General features: G+C 32.4%; 1 protein-coding gene across 2 annotated transcripts in view; it reads right to left on the bottom strand.

Moving 5' to 3' along the window:
- Positions 1-294: 294 nt before the first annotated feature.
- Klhl4 (kelch like family member 4) overlaps positions 295-20,445 on the bottom strand; it is a 72,489-nt gene continuing 52,338 nt past the window's right edge. The window contains exons 6-11 of one of the 2 annotated variants that reach the window (XM_021187345.2): positions 16,495-16,681; positions 10,205-10,429; positions 8,466-8,628; positions 6,033-6,245; positions 2,533-2,704; positions 295-1,992 (exon numbers count right to left, since the gene is read on the bottom strand). In XM_021187345.2, coding sequence (XP_021043004.1) covers positions 1,933-1,992; positions 2,533-2,704; positions 6,033-6,245; positions 8,466-8,628; positions 10,205-10,429; positions 16,495-16,681 — 1,020 coding nt within the window. In that variant the 3' untranslated portion in view covers positions 295-1,932. The remainder of the gene's footprint in view (positions 1,993-2,532; positions 2,705-6,032; positions 6,246-8,465; positions 8,629-10,204; positions 10,430-16,494; positions 16,682-20,445) is intronic. The other variant, XM_021187346.2, reaches the window with a different exon arrangement.

Genomic DNA, 20,445 nt, shown 5'->3' with positions numbered 1-20,445 from the left:
ATCTGTGGTAAACAATGGGGCACGTAACCTGTAACTTACCAAATTATTCACAACTTTATTTAACAAGGTACCTCAAATGGTATGATGTGTTAAAGGCCAAGCTATTTCTCCTTTTACATTATTTTTTAACTTAAAGCATCTAACCAACCTCTTCCCCCATGCTGATGTAAATAGAACTAATGAAAGTCATGAAATGAGGAGCTAGCTGAGAAGAGGAAGGGGAATAGTAGGAGAGAGAAAAAGAGAGGCTAGCTAAAGTATAAAGTATCACAACTTTGATCAAAATACATTATACTTATGTATTAGATGTCACAAGGCAACTCATTATTATGTATAATTAATACATGTTAAACAAATATTAAAAAAAAACTCTTGCAAGGTCTTATCTGTGTTTTATAGCCTCTCAATGTCACTCTGTCATTCTGTCACACCTCTAAACATGGAAAGTTCTGTAGATCTCTGTTGAAAATTACAGACAAATTATGAAAAAAAGAGTAACCTCTATATTAGCATTTAAATATTTTCACTATTGTGGCACAGCAGCAGGGAAGGATCATTCAGCACACAGTCAGCATATTCTAAAATCACAGTCTCTATAGCCAGAGAGAAAAGATTTTATTTAAATTCAGCTGGTCATAGTACAAACATCTTTGTGCAACTTATGATGTGATTTTAAAAAATTAATAGGTAGCAGTAATACATATTATAAGCATCACTCTGGATATTTTGGGGTTTTTGATAGTCTAAAATAAAAAGGTCATTTAAAAGAAGATATAGAAATTCTAAAGTGGAACATTTACTTGAAAAGTTAACCACATAAATGTGAGTTTTTAATGTTTCACCATATTGTTTTGTCATTAGGTAGGATGAAAGAAAATAATAGTTAAAAGCTAAAATATGACTCAATATAATTTTTTATCTTCAAAAGTGTAGTTTGTAATACATTTATCCTTACCATCTCCTATGGGATAAAATTATTATGAAATTAAAAGAAAAGCAGATATTGATAGGTAAATAGAAATTATAGAATTAACAATGTATATTAAACATTTCAGTGTATCTAAGTGTCAGCATTGTGGATCATTTTTTCAATTATAATCTCCTTTAGAATTGTTTAAATCAACTTTTTAAAACTTAATGGAAAGTGTTTACATGGAACACATTAAATGTTTGAAGAGAAAATTAATTTCTACACAAATGAGGCACTCACATTCTGAAGCTTAGGTCACAGTTTGTATCAATATAATATTTACTGATTCACTGTTTCCGAATAAAGATTGTATAGTGACATTATGATATTTTACTGTAAATGAATCAATCAATATACCACCTCACAAAATAGAAAATCTATACATGTATTTTGACAGATAGTTAACTAAAAATAATAGGCTTGTGGAAAGATTGAAGTAGTGTGATTAGTATAGCAAATTATATCAACGAATGATCCCTTTCAGTTTTGACACAGGAAAACCTTTCTTCTTGACAAATGTGAGGTATTATCAGCAATATGAGCTATTGTTTGGAAACCAGATGTTATGCTTTAAAGCTTCTGTCATTTTGTATTAAACTTCCAGACAGTAGAGTACCTTTAGCATATTTTTTTACTTCCCAGATCCTTACATGAAAACTGTTAATGTATTCATCACCTTCAAATATTGCCCACTACCAAATATCCACCAGATATTTTAACATTTTATGGTAATAAGCCTAAATAATTGCCTATTGGATTTCTCATTAGACTATAAACTGAGCACATACACATAATACTAGCATGTAATTCATATTTAAGTTTTGCTTTCAACTTTATGAATGTTAACAGTTTCAACAATATATGAGAATGACAACAGCATTTAGTTTGCTTATGAACTTCATAAAAGAGTATGTTTTTCTTCATTCTTGAAATCCATTTCATTGCATTAGCAAACGATACTTTCAGTGTAGCTTCACAACAACAACACATGCTCCAGCTCTTCCAATGTTCACAGGGACTTCCTAATACAAAAATAAGAAAAAAAAACACACATACATCACTGTCTTTAGTATAACCCAGAATGTTGGCCTTCAAAGAATTGTTATTTATTTTGACCTAACTTTTATCTTATTGTGTCTAAAAATTAAAAAAAAAAAAAAGTACAACCCAGATCATTATAGACTATAAAATGAAAATAGATCATGGCTAGATGGTCAGTTGCTTTGGAACCAATTTTACGTGTGCAACATTTTTTTTTCAGTTGAAAAGGCACAACTATTAATACTTACTCGAAGATTTTGTGAGGATTCAATGAAATAATGGATCACAAGAATTTGGCACAGATAGTTAGTTATTCTGCTATTTTCTATTAGAGAGATTAAAGACTGAAACAGTGATCGAACCAAAAACAGAATGTAGGTCTATTAGGTATTTGTATACTAAGAAAATGCCTACTATGGCTGTACAAAGGAATAATATAAAATGAACTCCAAAATTAAGCTTTAAAATCTTTCCCTTAAATTCCAAAGTATACTAATTTGAAGATATTTTTACAAGAATACCTCTTTCCATTCGTCTTTCTGAGCATCATACGACTCAACGGTATTCAAGTAAGTATGACCATCATATCCGCCAACCACGTAGAGTTTGTCTCCAAGGGGGCACACAGCAACAGCATCTCGAGGAACACTCAAAGGTGCCACAGTTGACCACGAATCACCTTTTGGATCGTATCTTAAGAGATTTAAGAAGACAATTGAGAGCTAAAAATCCAGGAATGTTAAATGAAAAATGTGCATTAATAAAAATGTGCTATGGTGTAAAGCACAGAATTTGAAACATTGTAACTATCAAGTATAGGTTTACTATTCAAGACAAAAGAATTTTTTTTAAAGAACATGTACATGACATAACCCTCTTTTGTCACAAGAGGGCGCACAAAACATACGAAAAGTAAAGGAAGTGATTCCTTCTGTGCCCTTTTTCATACAGTATACAAATTTGGTATTAAAACCTTCCATAGGGGAAAAATAAATTCCGCAGCTCTGAACTGTACATTAATATATATATATAACATTCAATGTAAAAAATGTGAAAAGTTAAGTAAATTCATATAATTATACATGAAATGCTTTCGAATCACGACTTATTTGTAAAAGTACATTGAAAGTATTTTTTCATGTAACACCTTTTACTAATTGATTTATACTAATATTACTTCTATTAAACTTTTAATTTTTCAACAGATAACCAAAACATCTCATTTTAACTTGTAACTGAATTTGATGTCAAGCAATATTTTAATACCACAAGAAAACTATAAATTATCAAATCTACCTCTATATATTTTATATACTATTAAATGTTCTTACTACATCACCCTAAATTGTTATAGTATGTTGAGAACTAGAACCAAAACAAATCTATAGTTGATGTGCTATATGCTGCATTTTCCAAGAAATGTTGTTAATTAAGGCTGCAGTGAATTAAATCAATATATTTACATGTACAAAGGATAAGCCAGAACTCCTAGAGGTGTGTTCTTACATATTTACATAAAATCTCATATTTTCTATTCATGCATGATTAAATCTCAAAATATTAAGATTTTCATCTTATTACTTAATTCAGTAAATGTTGAATTGTTATGATTTTGGTTTATTTCTTTAATATTGCCATTCCTGAGAATTGAGTCTGGGTTCCTAACATGTTTGACAAGTGTGCCCACTCTTCTACTTAGCTATTCCCCCAGTCCAGGAGATAGTGAATTTTTGTTAATAGTTTTATAATCTGTGATGACCCGGAGTAGTAGTTGTCAAGCAGCACATAGTCACTGTAAATTAGTGATGCTTCTTTTCACTGTTTCTCTCCATTTTTATTGGTCAGTCTATAGACTCATACATAAATACATATTAATTTGGATGGAATTTTCTAATGTTCTTGAAAAATAAGATAATTTATCACTGTCTCATTGCATATATGATAGAATATATGGAATTTTTTACATTGTAAATTAACACTATAGAAAAAACATGGAAGCTATTAAAAACTATAGAAAAAAGTTTGGAAACCTTTCAAGTTAAATGCTTCCAAGTTAAATAATGGCAAAGAAAATCCAGGATATTGGACAAATCAACCATTTTTTTAACAAATAATAATGCCAGAAAAATAAAGCAATTTTTCATATGTTGGTAAGTTTGTCAATTAGATACAAACTGGAATCACCAGAAAAGTGAAGACCTCAATTCAGGAATTGCCTTAATTAGATTTTGGCTTGTAGGCATTTTCTCAGTTAATGCTTAATGTGGAGTTATGCTACCCAGTGTGGGCAGTGCCATCCCAGGACAGATGGGTCTAAGTTGTATAAGAAGGAGGCACATGCCTTTAATCCCAGCACTTGGGAGGCAGAGGCAGGTGGATTTCTGAGTTCGAAGCCATCCTGGTCTACGAAGTGAGTTCCAGGACAGCCAGGGCTACACAGAGAAACCATGTCTCAGAAACAAAACAAAACAAAANAAAAAAAAAAAAAAAAAAAAAAAAAAAAAAAAAAAAAAAACGAAGTTTAGTAAGACATGGGGAACAAAGAAGTGAGCAATGTTCCTCCATATTCTCTGCTTCAGTTCCAATTCACAATTCTTGCTTGAATTCCTGACTTGGCTTCGCTGAGATGGATTATAAACTATAAACTGAAATAAATCCCTCCCTCCACTAACTTAGTTTTGATCAGTGTTTACTCACAACAGCAGAGAAGCACACCAGAAATCTTAAAAACCTGGTTTTAAGTGTATGTGATATTCATGCATGTGTGCACAAATGTGTGTGGGTGTTATCAAGGAAATTCCAGAAAGTTATGTCTATAAAATACAAATTTTACCTGTTCCACGAATTTCTTCAATCCCTGTATCAAGTGAGTCTTCTGAGATGCAACTTAAAATTTGTGATTTGGTGATAACACAGTTTTAACTTTTTTTTTCCTTCACAAGCTGTCTACTTTGAAAGGGAATTCAGACAGATGATCTTTATTTTAAGCAACAAATCATGCTACTTATCTGGATCAACGTATTCCAATAAAAGAACTTAGCTTTGAGCAAGAAAATATTTATTGCAATAAGTCATTGCTTAGAAAAATCAATTTTATTTAAAAATTTTGCCTATATTTTGTGATAACTTTAAAAAATTACTTTGTGCATTGAGCTGAGTTTAGAAATTTAATTTCATTTTTATCTGATGAGTTGATTGATAGATTTCCATAAAATGTTCTTATTCTATCTCTTTTGTGCTGCTACTTTATAATGTAGCTAACAGAAATATATTTCATGGTGTTTTTTTTTTTTTGCTAAATTTTATAAGCATTTACAAAGTATTTTGTCTAAGTGTTGAATATTACAAAGAGTGAATCTACTTAAAAGAATAACATATCAGAATATTACATTCTGCTAGTTTCAAATTTTTTCTCATTAAAAAAACAAAAAGCAAAAAAACAACAACGATTCAAATAAGCATATGCATAGAGAGGAGCCTAGTATGGCTGCTCTCCTAGAGGCCCAACAAGCAGCTGAAAAGTGTCAGATGCAGGTATTTGCTCCCAGTCAATGGACAGAAGCAGCTGACCCCTGTGGTTGAATTAGGGAAGGGTGAAAGAAGCTGAGGACACGGGTGATCATGTAGGAGGACCAGCCGTCTCAATTAATCTGGACCCTTGATATCTCTCAAACACTCATACACCAGCTGATGTGAGGCCTCCATCACACATAAAATAGAGGACTGCTGGGTCTGTGTTCATTCACAGATGAAGCACCTAACCCTCAAGAGATTGGAGGCCCCAGGGAGTTTAGAGGTCAGGTGAGGTGGGAGTTGGGGTGGGGACATCCTTGTGGAGACAAGGTGGAGGGGAGTATGGGATGGGGAGCAGTTGGAGGCATATTTGGAAGGGGATGAAGACTGAACTATAAAAAGGATTAAAGAATAAAACAAACAAACAAATAAACAGTACAAAGGATTCGAACAACTTTAACAAAACCAAAACCAAAATTAAAAAAAAAAAAAACAATAAATATCTTACCTTTCCACACAGTCAGAAAGCCTGGAGCAATGATTAGGAGCAGGAGCATCATGACCCCCTACAACATACAAGTATCCATTGTGTGTTGCTACTCCTACACCTCCACGTCTTTTGGACATCGGGGCACACAGACTCCACTTGTTGGTATGTGGGTCAAAGAATTCCATGGACTTGAGACAGGAACTTCCATCACGTCCACCAATAGCATACAGCCTAGAAAAATATAGACATATATACATACCTATGTGTGTATACATAGTCATGCAAACTTCAGCTATCAAAATAAAAATGAACGCATTTTTATTTTCTCACACTTCATAATGCATATGCTATTTCAATACTATTTGCAACATAAATGTTAGGTTTGTGAATGGGTAGTTTTCTGTGAAACTTGGTCCAGCCTAGCCTATTCTATAGAGTCTTCTTTCATTTATGTCAAAGTAAATTTAAGATTACAGTAAAACACCAGAAAACAAGCATCTGTTAAAATCCAGAAGGTATCAAAAGGTTTTGCACATAGTTCCAACAGTCATTTTCAACAAAGTTACAATTACTTGACTTCACACATTAATGTACAAATCATTTAGTTTGAAATATTTTTTCCTAAAAGATATTTATATAAGTCAATTAAGGAAATAGAATAGAATAGAGAAGGTTAATTATCCCCAGGAAGAAAATGGAACTTTTTCCCATGTAACTCTTTACCTTTCCTTAGTAACTTTCAATCGTTAATTATTTAAAAATATAATGATTAATTTAAATTATCCTGTTAAAATAATGATGATGAACATTTATTAAACTACATGCTTGTTATTTTGTTTCACACTGTTAATCTTGTACAGTAGAAACTTAATAAAACAAAATGAAATTAGTTCAAGTTGATGATTTGAACCTGGTGTAATGTATAGAGGAGATTATGGAAGTGAATCATTTGATATTATCAGGTTTGATCAAACAGTCCATTTAGGATTGTGTGAAATCCAAAAGTATTATGGATATGGATATCCTATCTGATGTACATAATTCTTATTTCTTCTTGTGTTGAGTTCTAAAATATACATGGGCGGACTTTTTTTTACTGTGATCATTTATTTGTTCATGTACCAGTTTTATGCACAGAGTACAGAGTACAGAGTCACATAGTTCTAGACAGTCCCTACCCCGTTGTACGAAATTCCTATCATGTTAGCTATCCTTGTGTGATTCTGTGTTCCCAAAACATATATATATATATATATATATATATATATATATATATATATATATGCATGATATGTTATATCTAGTAATATGTATATGCATATATGAGTGTGAAAACAAATGAAAAAGAGGTCATAAATTAGAAATAGTAATGTAAGGTATATGGGACAGTTTGGAAGGAAGGCAAAATGATGTAATTATAATCTCAATATTAGGAGAAAAATTTAAAAATAAAGAAAAGTATTGTAATTATGTGGTACAAATTCAATACATGGAAGCATCATTAGGTTTAGTTTATTAGCTTGTTCTTGCAGGACCAGAAAAACATAAATCTTCATGGGCAAAATTAGATGGGATTTAATCCTTATGAACTGTAAATTCTCATAAAATAGATTGCTGAACCAAACCTTATCGTATTTATAAATATAGGCAAACAAATGATTTTATAAATTTAGTGTAAATAGCAATGCAATATTTGCCATTTATTTAGGATAAACTGGAAATGTTTATCTACAATAATGTGCTTTAAATTTACATATATATTTTTAAGGATTTCATTAAAATGTAGATTCTGACTATTTTGAGATGGGGCTCATATGCAAAATTAGTTCAAAAATGCTGATATTTCTGGCCATAGTACCAAAAATTTGAAAAGAGAAGTTCTATAAAATATCAACCAACCAGACCCCCCCAAAGCTTCCAGGGACTAAACCACCAACCAAAGAGTACACATGGAAAGACCCATGGCTCCAGATGCATATGTAGCAGAGGATGGCCTAGTTGGTCATCAATGTGAGGAGAGGCCCTCGGTCTTGTGAAGGCTTGATGCTCCAGCACAGGGGAATGCTAAGGTAGTGAAGTGGGAGTGGGGAGGGGGCACCCTCGTAGAACCAGGGAGAGGTGGGAGGGGATAGGGGTTTGTGGAGGGGAAACTAGGAAGGGGGATAACATTTGAAAAAAAATCCATATATCTTCTTGAGAATATTTTTCATTAAAATTATGTATCACTTTTAAACACAAAAAAGAAATGTAAATAAAATAACCAATAAAAGATAAAAAATAAAGAATATATTTAATGAAGCATTTATTTTAGACATCTATTTCCATCAAATGACTTTTCTAATTGCTAATAAGAATGCCCTGACTATGTAGAATATTTATTACTTGATGATCGTGACACAGAGGCTCTCTATTCCAAGGTCTGGGAAGAAAGAGTTGTGTGTTTCATCTTACCTATTGTTTAATGCAACAACTCCAACTGTGCTTCTTGGAGTTGACATGCTGGCCACGTAATTCCACTGACGGCCATCAGGATCCCATCTTTCTACAGTGTTTAGATAGCTCCATCCATCATGACCTCCAACAGCATACATTGGTCCTTCAAGTGTGGCTACACCTAAAGAGAAACATAATAAATATAAGGGCACACCTAGGCATACCTCATGCAATAACTTTTCAACTGTCTGCTAAAAAACCCTCTGTATTTCTATTTGAAATATTTTTCTGTAGATGTAAATACTTTGATTCTTGTATGGGGGTAAATTGGGTCTTATTATCATAAAAAATTTCCACTGATTAATATATATCATGGAAAGCTATCATTCTTGTATCACTAAAATCAACAGAAGTAGGATAGTACAACATTTTCTGGCATCATTTCAACACTAGTTATTAGTGCAAACACATATAAGACAGGATACTTAAGATAAACTACTACTTTCAGGCTTAATGTGGAATCGTTTCTCAATTCATATTTGAATACAAGGTTAAAATAATTTCCTTGAGATAATTCAATAAGGATACATTTTTTTGAGGTTTAGCTGGAAGTTTTTATAGAAATGAAGAATGACCTCTTCCTGCCTCTCAGGACTCCATGTATCATCTTAATCAGACTCTCATTGTGTTTTGTATGCCCGTCTCATGTATGTAATTATTCACGTCTGTTAAACTGTATTTTAAAAAGCTTGCCTTTATTTCTCTACAGAGCATTCATGTGTATAAGAATTACATTGATATAACAGATAATAACTACATTGTGTATGATTTAGCAGAAACAGTTTATCAAGACAAATGAGACAATTTCAGCCCTGGAACTGATACTTAGTAGTCCTGTTAAAGTCTATTATGCTAATAGATAAATAACTCAGTGATTAAATGTGGGGGTAATATTGCCAAGGACTAGATAAGTTCAGTTCTAGCACTCATGACTGACAGCTTATAACTGGCTGTAACTCAAGCTCCAAGAGATCTGACTTCTGGTCTCCAAGGCACTATTTGTATGTTCATAGATCCATACACAAACCCATTTGCCTACACAGGATTTTAAAAAAATAAACCTAAAATGTCTATTATAGAAAAAAGTATCATGTACTTTATTTTTCAAACACCATAATATTTAAAGCATACGGAACATAGAATAAAAATTATATACCTTGACAGATATTCAGAAGAATTAAAGTTCTCTACTATTCTACACAACCGTACTAATTCTTAAACTGCTTAGAAACCTCTACCTTAATTATATTTTAGAGCTCTGATCAACAAAAGTGCTAATCATAAATATGTTCATACTTAGACCTCTACCTTAAGTCTTTCAATAAATGCAAGTTTGCTTGTTGTGGCATGCATAATTTTCTAATTAAAACTTAAAATGCTTTCCCATTGTCAAAAATGTTACACTCTGAACTGAGTTTGGATAAAGTATTCAATTGCCTTTTATATTTTGCATAAAATATCCCTTCTGAAAAATTTTGTCTTCTCTGAAAAGGACCCCTTTCAAGTGTTGGTAGAAGGAACATTGAATTAAAATGTATTGTTAAAGATTTCCATGCATATTTCAGGCTTGCTTAACCTCCCCAGAACTTTGAAGCCAATGTGACTTTTAATAACTCCTAATAAAGTGCAGCTAGATCTAATTTTAAAAGTTTTCCTGTATATTTTTTTCAGAAATTATATAGCATTAAATATCTTACCTAGACCATGCCTATGTGTGGACATAGGAGGCATCACAACCCAGGTTTTAGTAACTGGATTGAAACATTCCACAGTATTCAAAGTTTTTAAGCCATCTCTTCCTCCCACAACGTAAAGTTTATTATCAACAACTGCCACTCCAAACTGAAGTCTACGACCACTCATAGTGCCAATATGGATCCAACTGTTGGTTCGGAGGTCATACTTCTCAATTGTAGTGGTGCCTGTTAAAAATATAATTAGCAATGATGAAACCACCTTAAACTTCTGAATTAGTTTGTTTCATATTTTGTGTTCTAATTGGCATCATAGCACCAGGAAAGAGAACTAAAATTAAATTAACTAGCTCAGATGATAGTACTGATTGAAACATAAGACAAGGAGTGATACTTGTGAGAAGATTGAGAAGGAAATAGTTTTATTTATGTGGCTTATGCCATCAAAATATGATTATCATGCTAATATTAAATATAAAACAAAATAGAATAAATTTGTGGTTATATTACTGGTGGTACCAACACAGGTGTCCAACATCATATTTAAAATGAAAAGGTCCATATATTGGATTCTGTTATTACATATTTATATATCTTTAAATTTTTTAAAAGATGTATTTACTTTATGTATTTGAGTGTATTGTTGCTTTCTTCAGACACACCGGAAAAGGGTATCAGATGATTATGAGTCACCATGTGGTTGTTGGGAATTGAACTCAGGACTCTGGACGAGGAGTACGTGTGCTTTTAAACGCTGAGCCATCTCTCCAGGCCTTATCTTTAGATTTTAAATTATAATATTCTTTACTTCTGTGTTATTCTATAACTTAATGATTTATTCATTGTGTGAATATAGGTGTGTGTGTGTGTGTGTGTGTGTGTGTGTGTGAATTAAACATTAGATAGATGACTAAGTAATCAAGAATTAAATGTCTTTTCAACCATGTTTCTCAAAATGTTCCATGTAAAGAATTGTGGCTAAAGGTATACAATTCTGAGGAATTACCTCATTGATGAAAGTTTTAATTTAAACTTCTGAAATGTCAGTTTAGTAAAGTAGTATATACTCTCACCTGTACAAGAGTAAATTTGAGCACAGGGTCCCTAATAGAGGACTTAGAGAAAGGACTGAAGGAATTGAAGATGTTTGTAGCCCCATAGGAAGAAAAACAATATCAACCAACCAGATCCCCCAGAGCTCCCAGCAACTAAACCATCAACAAAGGAATACACATGGAGGGACCCATGGTTCCATCTGTATATGTAGCAGAGGATGGCTTTGTCATGTATCAATGGGAGGGGAGGCCCTTGGTCCTATGAAGGCTTGATAGATGCCCCAGTGTATGGGAATTGAGAGCAGGGAGATGGGAGTTGGTGGATGGGTGGAGGAACACCCTCATAGAAGCAGGGGGAGGGAGCATGGGATAGGGTGTTTCTAGGAGTAAGGGAAACCAGGAAATTTGATAACATTTGAACTGTAATTAAAGAAAATATCCAATAAAAAAGCAAAATAAAATGAAATAAAATAAAGTCTATTTTCAACTGGTGGTGGGGGGTTGGGGGAAGATAGATTGAGTATGAGCATTCATTTGTTAGAATTGTTTCAAATCCTTAAAAAAAAGAGAAAGTAAATTTGTACTATTACTGTAATGGATTTTTCCCTTCTGTAGACAATCACTTTTGTCATTTACTCAAAGCATTTTTTAATTAAGGCTGATTTTTCTCAATGATTAGGCTTCTAATGGAAAAAAAACCTGAGAGTTGGTTGAATTAGTAGTCACTTCTAAAGTTTACTGAAGTCAGTGAATTGATGTTTGGGGAATCTTATCCTAACTGTATAAAATCAATCACATAGATAAGCAAACCATTTTCCACAGGTTCTTTACTGGTAGATTTGTGGGAAAAAATAATTTGTTGTAACAATGAAAATAAAGTTAATATTTTCAATATTGTCACTGATAATTATAAGGGTATGTATGGTCTAGGGTCACATAAAGTTAAAACTTTAACAGTATATATTGTATCTATTGCTAAGCTATTTTGGTTTAGGTCAACTTTTCTGTAGTAATCATATTTGGATGATACATCTACAAGAAATAGATACAAATTCATATATGGTTTCACATCCAGTTTTCTGTGAATGTTTCAATGTTTCTGTTTAATTAGTCCAATTTTCACAAATCTTTTTATTCTAATTTGCTTATTTTTGTTTCAGTCAGTGAAAATTATCATAGTTAAAATTAGAATTCAAAATTCAACTGTGTTAGTTATTAGAAAATAGAGTAATGGATAGGTGATAGGTTAGGAAATTAAACAAAGCTACATTAATTAGCTATTACAAAAACTAGCTATCATGGACATCTGAAGTATTTAGCTCTCTGCCTTCTGTGACATTCCAGGGCATTGACTAGTAATTAAGTAACTTAAACTATAAAGACTTTCTCAGTTCCTTTACTCACCCTCACTGATAAGCTAATTTTTCAAATTTTGAACTTTGACTTGCATCTTTCTGATACTTCTTTTGTGACACATTCTAGTCATTAAAGTTAGCTTCAGATATTTCTGTGATATTTATTTAATTAAGTAGTTCTGCATTTATCACATGATACAGAACCTAAATTCAATAACAAAGCACTCTACTCTTAGTCATTAATAGGTAAAATTTCAATTATTCACCTATCAATGGTAACTGAAACAATATATTATAAGGAAATAATCATATAGTACTGTGAAAAACTGTACTGATAAATGCCTTAACATTATAATACTTACTTATATAAGCAAATGTTACCCTTTGCATGTTTTGTGCATGCTTAGATTTTGTATCTAATTCCTTCCTGTTTTATTGCTGTTCTTAAGTGCTCACACTGTTTTGTTTTGTTTTTTGTTTTTCAAGAAAATGAAACCACAAATAGTAGGGAGAGTTTTGCTGCTATCCCTTCTAGAATAGTGACAATAGAGATAAAGGGACATATACTTTCAGCAAGAATTCATTCAATAGTATTTCAAGATTATCTAATTTTAAAATGCCCAAAGTTGACGCTATAGAAGCTCTCAATCAGTACTGTGGTCAGACTTATGAAGTGTTTTCAAATGGTACTCACAACTCTGAGATCTTATTATTCTTCTAATAGTCTGCAACTTCCCATAGAGCTTTTTTTTTGGTGTCCCTATCTATCACCACTCAGGGACCCTCAAAATAAAAGGCTTAACTGCTTCCAAAACTGAACTTTGATAATCGAGTTCACTTGTAAAAATTTCCTATTTTGCTTATTTTCAGAATTAGGCATGTAGCCAGATATACTTATAACCACTTTAAAAAAAACTTCATTTAAGTTTTAAATAAATAAGATATTCTTGAAAATGACAAATAAGAAGCAAATACAGAAAAAGTTTCTATACTGTACCAGAGAAATGGCTCAGGAGGTAAAGTTGCTGGCAGCTAAGCCTGATGCAAGGATGATGGCAAGGAGAAAACTGATGCCTGTAAATGATCTCCACATGTACACTGTGACACATGTGCTCACACATACAATTAATAAATAAAAAGGACAAACCCTCAACACTTAAAAATGTTTCTATATTGCAGATTGTGACTTTATAGATATCACAAACACAAAACTGAATTACAGCTCAAAGACAGTGAATTAGCTTAGCATGTGTAAAACCCTGAATTGATTCTCAGCACAGAAATAAAAAAAAAAAAACCACACAATCAATGACAATTGCATTTCTCTTTTGCATTTAGTACCTATAGCTTTTAATATAAGTACTACAAGACTGTTAATATTATTGTATTCACTGCAAAGAAGCTCATGTTTGTAATCCTGGCACCTGGGATGATGAGAATGACTGTCATGGCCTTTAAGGTCAACCTAGGCTATTAAAGCAAAAACTAAACTAAAAATGAAAAATAAAACAATAAAAAACAATAAAAGATAAATGGTCAAACTGAAATTAATTATGGTATTACATAGTATTTGTTATTTTCCTTTTTTTAAAAAAAAACTCCAACATTTATTGCTTAGAGGGAAAAAAAGTTTCTGCCTTTCTATTTCTATAACTCAGAAAAAAAAAGCCTTCCCGCTTATTGTTATTCTTAGTTCTTATACTTTATAAGGAGAATTGATCACATGGCCTTCCAAACATCTTTACATAGAATTGCTTCCATCTTTTTATTGTTACAAGTAGGAAAAAGCCTTCACACTTTTTATTTAGTGCTGAAAGAGAAAAAATGCCCCCCTTTATTTGTTTATTTTTTGTGTGACTCTTGTATATTTTTCCTTTAATAGTATTCTTAGTTTTCATTCCGTCCATATTATTATAGAAATACATCAAAATTTATCCATTCCATTTTGGGACATTTGAACAGTCTTCTAAAGACCACTTGCTACATGAGGAAGATCCACAATTTCATAAATAATTCCACTTACAATCTCAGATTTAGAGGTGTTAAAATTTAAATATATTTTCTAGAGTTCTGTGTTTGTTTGTTTATAGGTAGGGTTTCTCTGTGAACCCTGGCTGTCCAGGAGATCACTCTGTACATCAGGGTGGTCTCAAACTCAGAGATCCGCCTGCCTCTGCCTCTGCCTCTGCCTCTGCCTCTGCCTCGCCTCTGCCTGCCTCTGCCTCTGCCTCTGCCTCTGCCTCTGCCTCTGCCTCTGCCTCTGCCTCTGCCTCTCAGTGCTAGGATGAATGTTGTGCATCACCACTACCCAATATCATCTAGAGCTTGTATATTGACAAATTAGTCTATAATACGGCAATCAATGTGTAAAGGTGTTTGATTTAGAAGACCTGATAAAATGGTGAATTATTATCGTCACAAATTGACTAATTCTGCTCTCACAAGACTGTTAGTTATCATGAGAACAGGTGATTACCAAGCAAAATTCAGACAGGAATTTTTTTAGAAAATGAAATAACAAAAAGAAAAGATAATAATAAAAAGAAAAGATAATAGAGGGGCAAACAACAATGAACCCTATTATATGCATGTTTAAAGTCTCTTAATGAAAATATAGTATTCTAAAATGAATGCCACTAATAAAAGTCAAAGTTGCTTGTCTATATGCTTTTTTCTTTTTGGTATTTTCACTTTTCCCTTCCACTTTCCACCATGTTAGATTTCCATTTCTATTTTTATAAATTTCTATTATTTTAGATTTCCCAGACTCAGACTTTTGGAGTAATAGAAAATTCATTAAATGAAAAAAGTTTTGTAATTAATTAGCATATTTCCTGTTTTCTATTTCAATTTCCAACCAAAATAATGGATTTTTATATGGATAAACCTCCAGTTTATAGTTCATTTTGTCAATTTATCAAATACAATTTCAGCTTTTGATTTATCAGTATCATTGTCTCTATGTATGGTCTACATTCTTTCAATTAAATTTTTACTTATAACATCTTTGTTTTAGTTTGGAGAGATGATTTGGTTAGCAAGAGCACTGGCTGCTCTTCTATACAACCTAGGTTCAAATTCCAGCATCCACACGTTGGCTCAAAACCATCTGTAATTTCAGTTCCATGAAACCTGATGACTCTTCTAGTCTCCTTGAGACTGCACTCATGGATTCCAAACATGCAATGGTTCATAGATATACAGGAAAAGAAAACACCCTTGCATACAAAATAACAACAAACAATTAAGTCTTTTCTTCCTTATATTAGCAAAACACATGGCAAGAATGAAAATGCACATGCAAATTGGCAAGGCTATAGATAAAACATGTTCACAGAGGACAAGAATAATGTCTTCAGAAACTGCTCCTTTCATTTCATGGACTTATTACTTGTGCAAAATCAAGCTTTTATTGCAAACTTGAAGTGATAATCTTTCTTTCAGCACTTCATTCAATATTTTTGAAATTAGTCTTTAAGTTTGTATAGAAGAGTTGAGAGCAGTATCTAGAGCCCACTATTCCATTTGTGTCAAAAATATATTTGAATGCACTTATCTTTCTCAATTTAAATAAATAAATAAATATTTTTTGAAAATATTTGATAGGGAAAACTGAATGTTCAAAACTAGACTAAACACAGTTCATAAAGTAAAATCACTATTAGCGGGTAGATCAGTCCTAATTAAAGGATTATCATTCAAGAAATAATAAGGAAAATGAGATCACAAAAATCACACAAATTACCCTAATTATGAGAAACAGCTTCAGATACACTTACATAACAAGGATTTAATAGCATCCTTATAACGTGGAGGCTGTTAGAAACATCTCTTCTTTTTCAAATGGAGACATTTTCCCAACTAATGAATGTGTTGCTTTTACCTTTAGCAGCATCCATACCTCCTACAGCATAAAGTGCCCCCACAGTTGATTTTCTAGGCTTTGTACGAGGGCTTTGCAACATGGACCTTCTCTCAGGCAAGAGATGATACTTCATAGCTTCCATTAGTAGCTTCTGACATTCCAGATCACCACTAAAGAATGAACTGTTTTCCAGATCCGCAAGCAACTGGAAAGTAGTGATGCATGACATATATATCAGGTGTTCAACATCAGAAAGAAAATGATTTATTTCTATTATATGAAGCACTACATATGAAAAACACACTTATAAAAATTGCAAAGGTAATCAAATACACTAGCTATGACCCTACAATCTAGGTATCTCCATTTGCTGCCCATGACTAATGCAACAAGTTCATTAATATTGTTTGTATTTGTACTATCTGAGATATCATGGAAACATACTCTGTAAGGGATATTCCTGTAGGAATACTGTACTTCTGTTATTATATGAGAGAAATAATTTGAAAGCATATGATTTTAAAAGTGAGTTAATACACATATGAAACTCTTCAAGACCAGCAAAAGTGGTTGATATGATCCTAAATAACAGATGAAGTATATGTAAAATATTGCTCCCAAGATAAACTGGAGAAAACTCTTGAACATATTTCATAATGTTGACATGTATTATATTCCATTAATTTGATTTTGGAGTTATGGATCCATTCTGTCATAGTATATCAAAGGAAATAATAAGCAAGTTTGCTGGAGTGAAATTATTAATCTCTAATAAGATTGTTCTGACATTTTCTTCTTTTTGTGGTTAATTTCAGTTCTGCTTCCTTTCAACTTTAATCTCCAGTGAAGCATTATTTTGATTTGCCTGACAAAACTGTAGGTATTTTTTTTAACATAGTATTTGAAATAGGTTAGAAGACTAAGCTACACAAGTTTTCCCTAAAAAATGCTTCATAAATTTATCATCTTCATAATTTTGTTTCTGTGGTGTTTAGAACATATTGTTTTAGAAATCCTACATGGTCATGATATTGCCTATCATTAACAACATCAGGACATTTTCAAATGAAATATATTTTAAGCATAAAGCATTAGAGTTGAGAGAACAAGAATTTTATGTTTCTAATACAGAGAAGTTTAAACGAATGCCTGTTGAAAAATACAAAAATTTACACAAAGAACTGTAAGTTTAAGAGCATTGGATAAATTATTGCTCCTCAAGTGTTTACATACCTAAATATATCTGATCCATGCGTTAAGACACTGATTACTGATCCCGATGATAGATAGTGATTTACATGGACTGAGTAGGGACTAAACTTAGATTTTGAAGTTTATAGACAATATCATGCTGCTGCTCTGAGGGTATCTTATATAGCATTGTGTTCGAGGATCTAATAAATTTCCAACATTTTCATATTCACACAAATATAACCTTTCCACAAATTCTGAATTTCAGCTATCTGTTTTTTATTTAGAGCAACATTATATGTATAGATGAGTATCTTTTAGGTATTAGTATTGTATTGTCTTTTGGACATACAATAGGCTCAAGAAGGCAAGTGGCACTATGTATGAATAGATTATCAAAGAACATTTTGAATTTCTTGGTTTAATTTATGTAAAAGCTTATTAGAACCTATCTGATATCACAATCAGCTCTAAAAGGATATTAATGCTATCATTAAAAACAGAAAATATAAACATCTTAACAATACACTTCAACATCATAAAATATTACTAACAAAACAAACTCAAAGACAAGAGACATAAACAGATAACACAAACCATTGGTGAATATAATGGAATGGACACTAAATGAACATTATAAAGAATCAATGAAATAATCAAATAAAAGGACCAAATTTACAAAGACTATAGATGAAAAAAATGAAACATTACAACAGAGGAATATTCAATCCAGAGATTCATTAAAGAATATTTTCAAATCCATATTCAAAAACTTCTGAAAAGTCTATGGAAAGGGATAAATTCTTAAGCTAAAATTAAATTCAGGTGATATAAAAAGTGTTGATAATAGTATAATAATAGTAAGTTAAAAGAGTCAAGCCTTATCAAATTATTCCAACAAAGAAAAGGACAAGATTTACTGCTGAATTCTACAAGATTTAAAAAGAAGAAACAACATAAATATGTCTCAGGTCATCCAATAAAGCAAAGGGAGATAGAATTCTATTGAAATCATACTAAAATAAAGCTAGCATTATCCTCAACCTAAAATCATATAAAGATACAAACAAGCAAATGTTATGCCAGAAAATTTTAAATCAGCTTCTTCAATGAACATAGGCACTAAATAAAGTGCTTGCTGACAGGAGCCTGATATAGCATCTCCTGAGACGCTCTGCCAGTGCCTGACAAAAACAGAAGTGGATGCTCACAGCCAACCAATTGGCTGAGCACAGGGTCCCCAATGTAGGAGCTAGAGAAAGGACTCAAGGAGCTGAGGGGGTTTGCAGCCCCACGGGAGGAACAACAAGATGAACCAACCAGTACCCCCCAGAGCTCCCAGGGTATAAACCACCAACCAAAGGAAACACATAGTGGAACTCATGGGTCCAGCTGCAAATGTAACAGATGGTGGCCTTTTTGGACATCAGATGGAGGAGAGGACCTTTGTCCTGAGAAGGCTTGATGCCCCAGTGTAGGGGAATGCCAGGACAGGGAAGCAGGATTGGGTGGATTGGTGAGCAGGGGGAGGAGAGATATGATAGGGGGTTTTTAGAGAGGAAACCAGAAAAGGGATAACATTTGAAATGTAAATAAAGAAAATATCTAATAAAAAATCAAAAACTATTTACTAACATATTTGAATAGTATGATAAAAATAGTCATACAATATGATCAAATGGGTTTCATTTTAATGAAATGTGAGGAAGGAACACCAAATGTAAAATCTTAAATTAATAGACATGAAATGGTTTTATTAGATATAAATAAAAAAGGATTCAGTGAACTTCAACATCACTTCAGGCTAAAAAGCCCTGAAAAACTGTTACTAGAAGGAACACACGTCAATATAATAAAAAAAAAATGTAAAAGGAAAACTCATACTTTGCTTAAATTATGATATTGAAGTTCATATAGTATTTCAAAATAAGCATGGTACTAGCACAAAATGTTGTGAATGCACACACACACACACACACACACCACACACACACACACACACACACACACACACACACAAGTGTAGATTAATGGAACAGGCAGAAGACTGTGAAAGAAACTGCATTACTAAGGAAGTTATTAAATGGTAAGGACCTGAAAAGCAGGAAGACAAGAATGGCCACTTTTCCCATTTCTAGTCAATGAACTGTTAGAATTATTAAGCATATCAATAAGACAAAAATATGATTCATATAGAAAAGGAATTACCATTATTTGTAAATGCTAGTAACATTGTTATATATTAATTAATGACTTGACTATAGAACTCAGATGTGATAAAAGTTAGAAAAGTAGCAATATACAAAATTGATATATCAAGATTATTAGATTTTATGTATACCACTAGCAATTGTGCTGAGGAAAACAAGAAAAAAATGTCCATTCATAACAGCTGAAAAGGTAAACTGCCCAGGAATAAATCGATTTAAAGAGGCCAAAGTGTTCTACCAAGAAAACTCTAAAGAACAGAAGAAGGGAAGGCTCCATTAATGAAAGCAAAGTACAGATTCAATATTGTGACTAACAAAACTACAGTAGTGTTGGTCAAAGATAGCAAAAGAGTGAAGAATCCAAAACCAAATAAAAAGACCAAATACCACAAATAGCCAATGAAATATTAAGCAAGAAGAATGCTAAGGCATCATAATATTCAATTTCAAATAGTAGTACAGAACCATTTAATGAAATGAACATGATTCTTGTACAAAAATGAATACAAATTACAAATATAGCACACACACAAACACACACACAGAGGGAGAGAGAGAGAGAGAGAGA

The sequence above is a fragment of the Mus pahari genome, chromosome X (genome assembly GCF_900095145.1).
Source record: "Mus pahari chromosome X, PAHARI_EIJ_v1.1, whole genome shotgun sequence".
In the NCBI taxonomy this organism is placed as follows: domain Eukaryota; kingdom Metazoa; phylum Chordata; class Mammalia; order Rodentia; family Muridae; genus Mus; species Mus pahari.
This window is presented reverse-complemented; position numbering and strand designations above follow the sequence as displayed.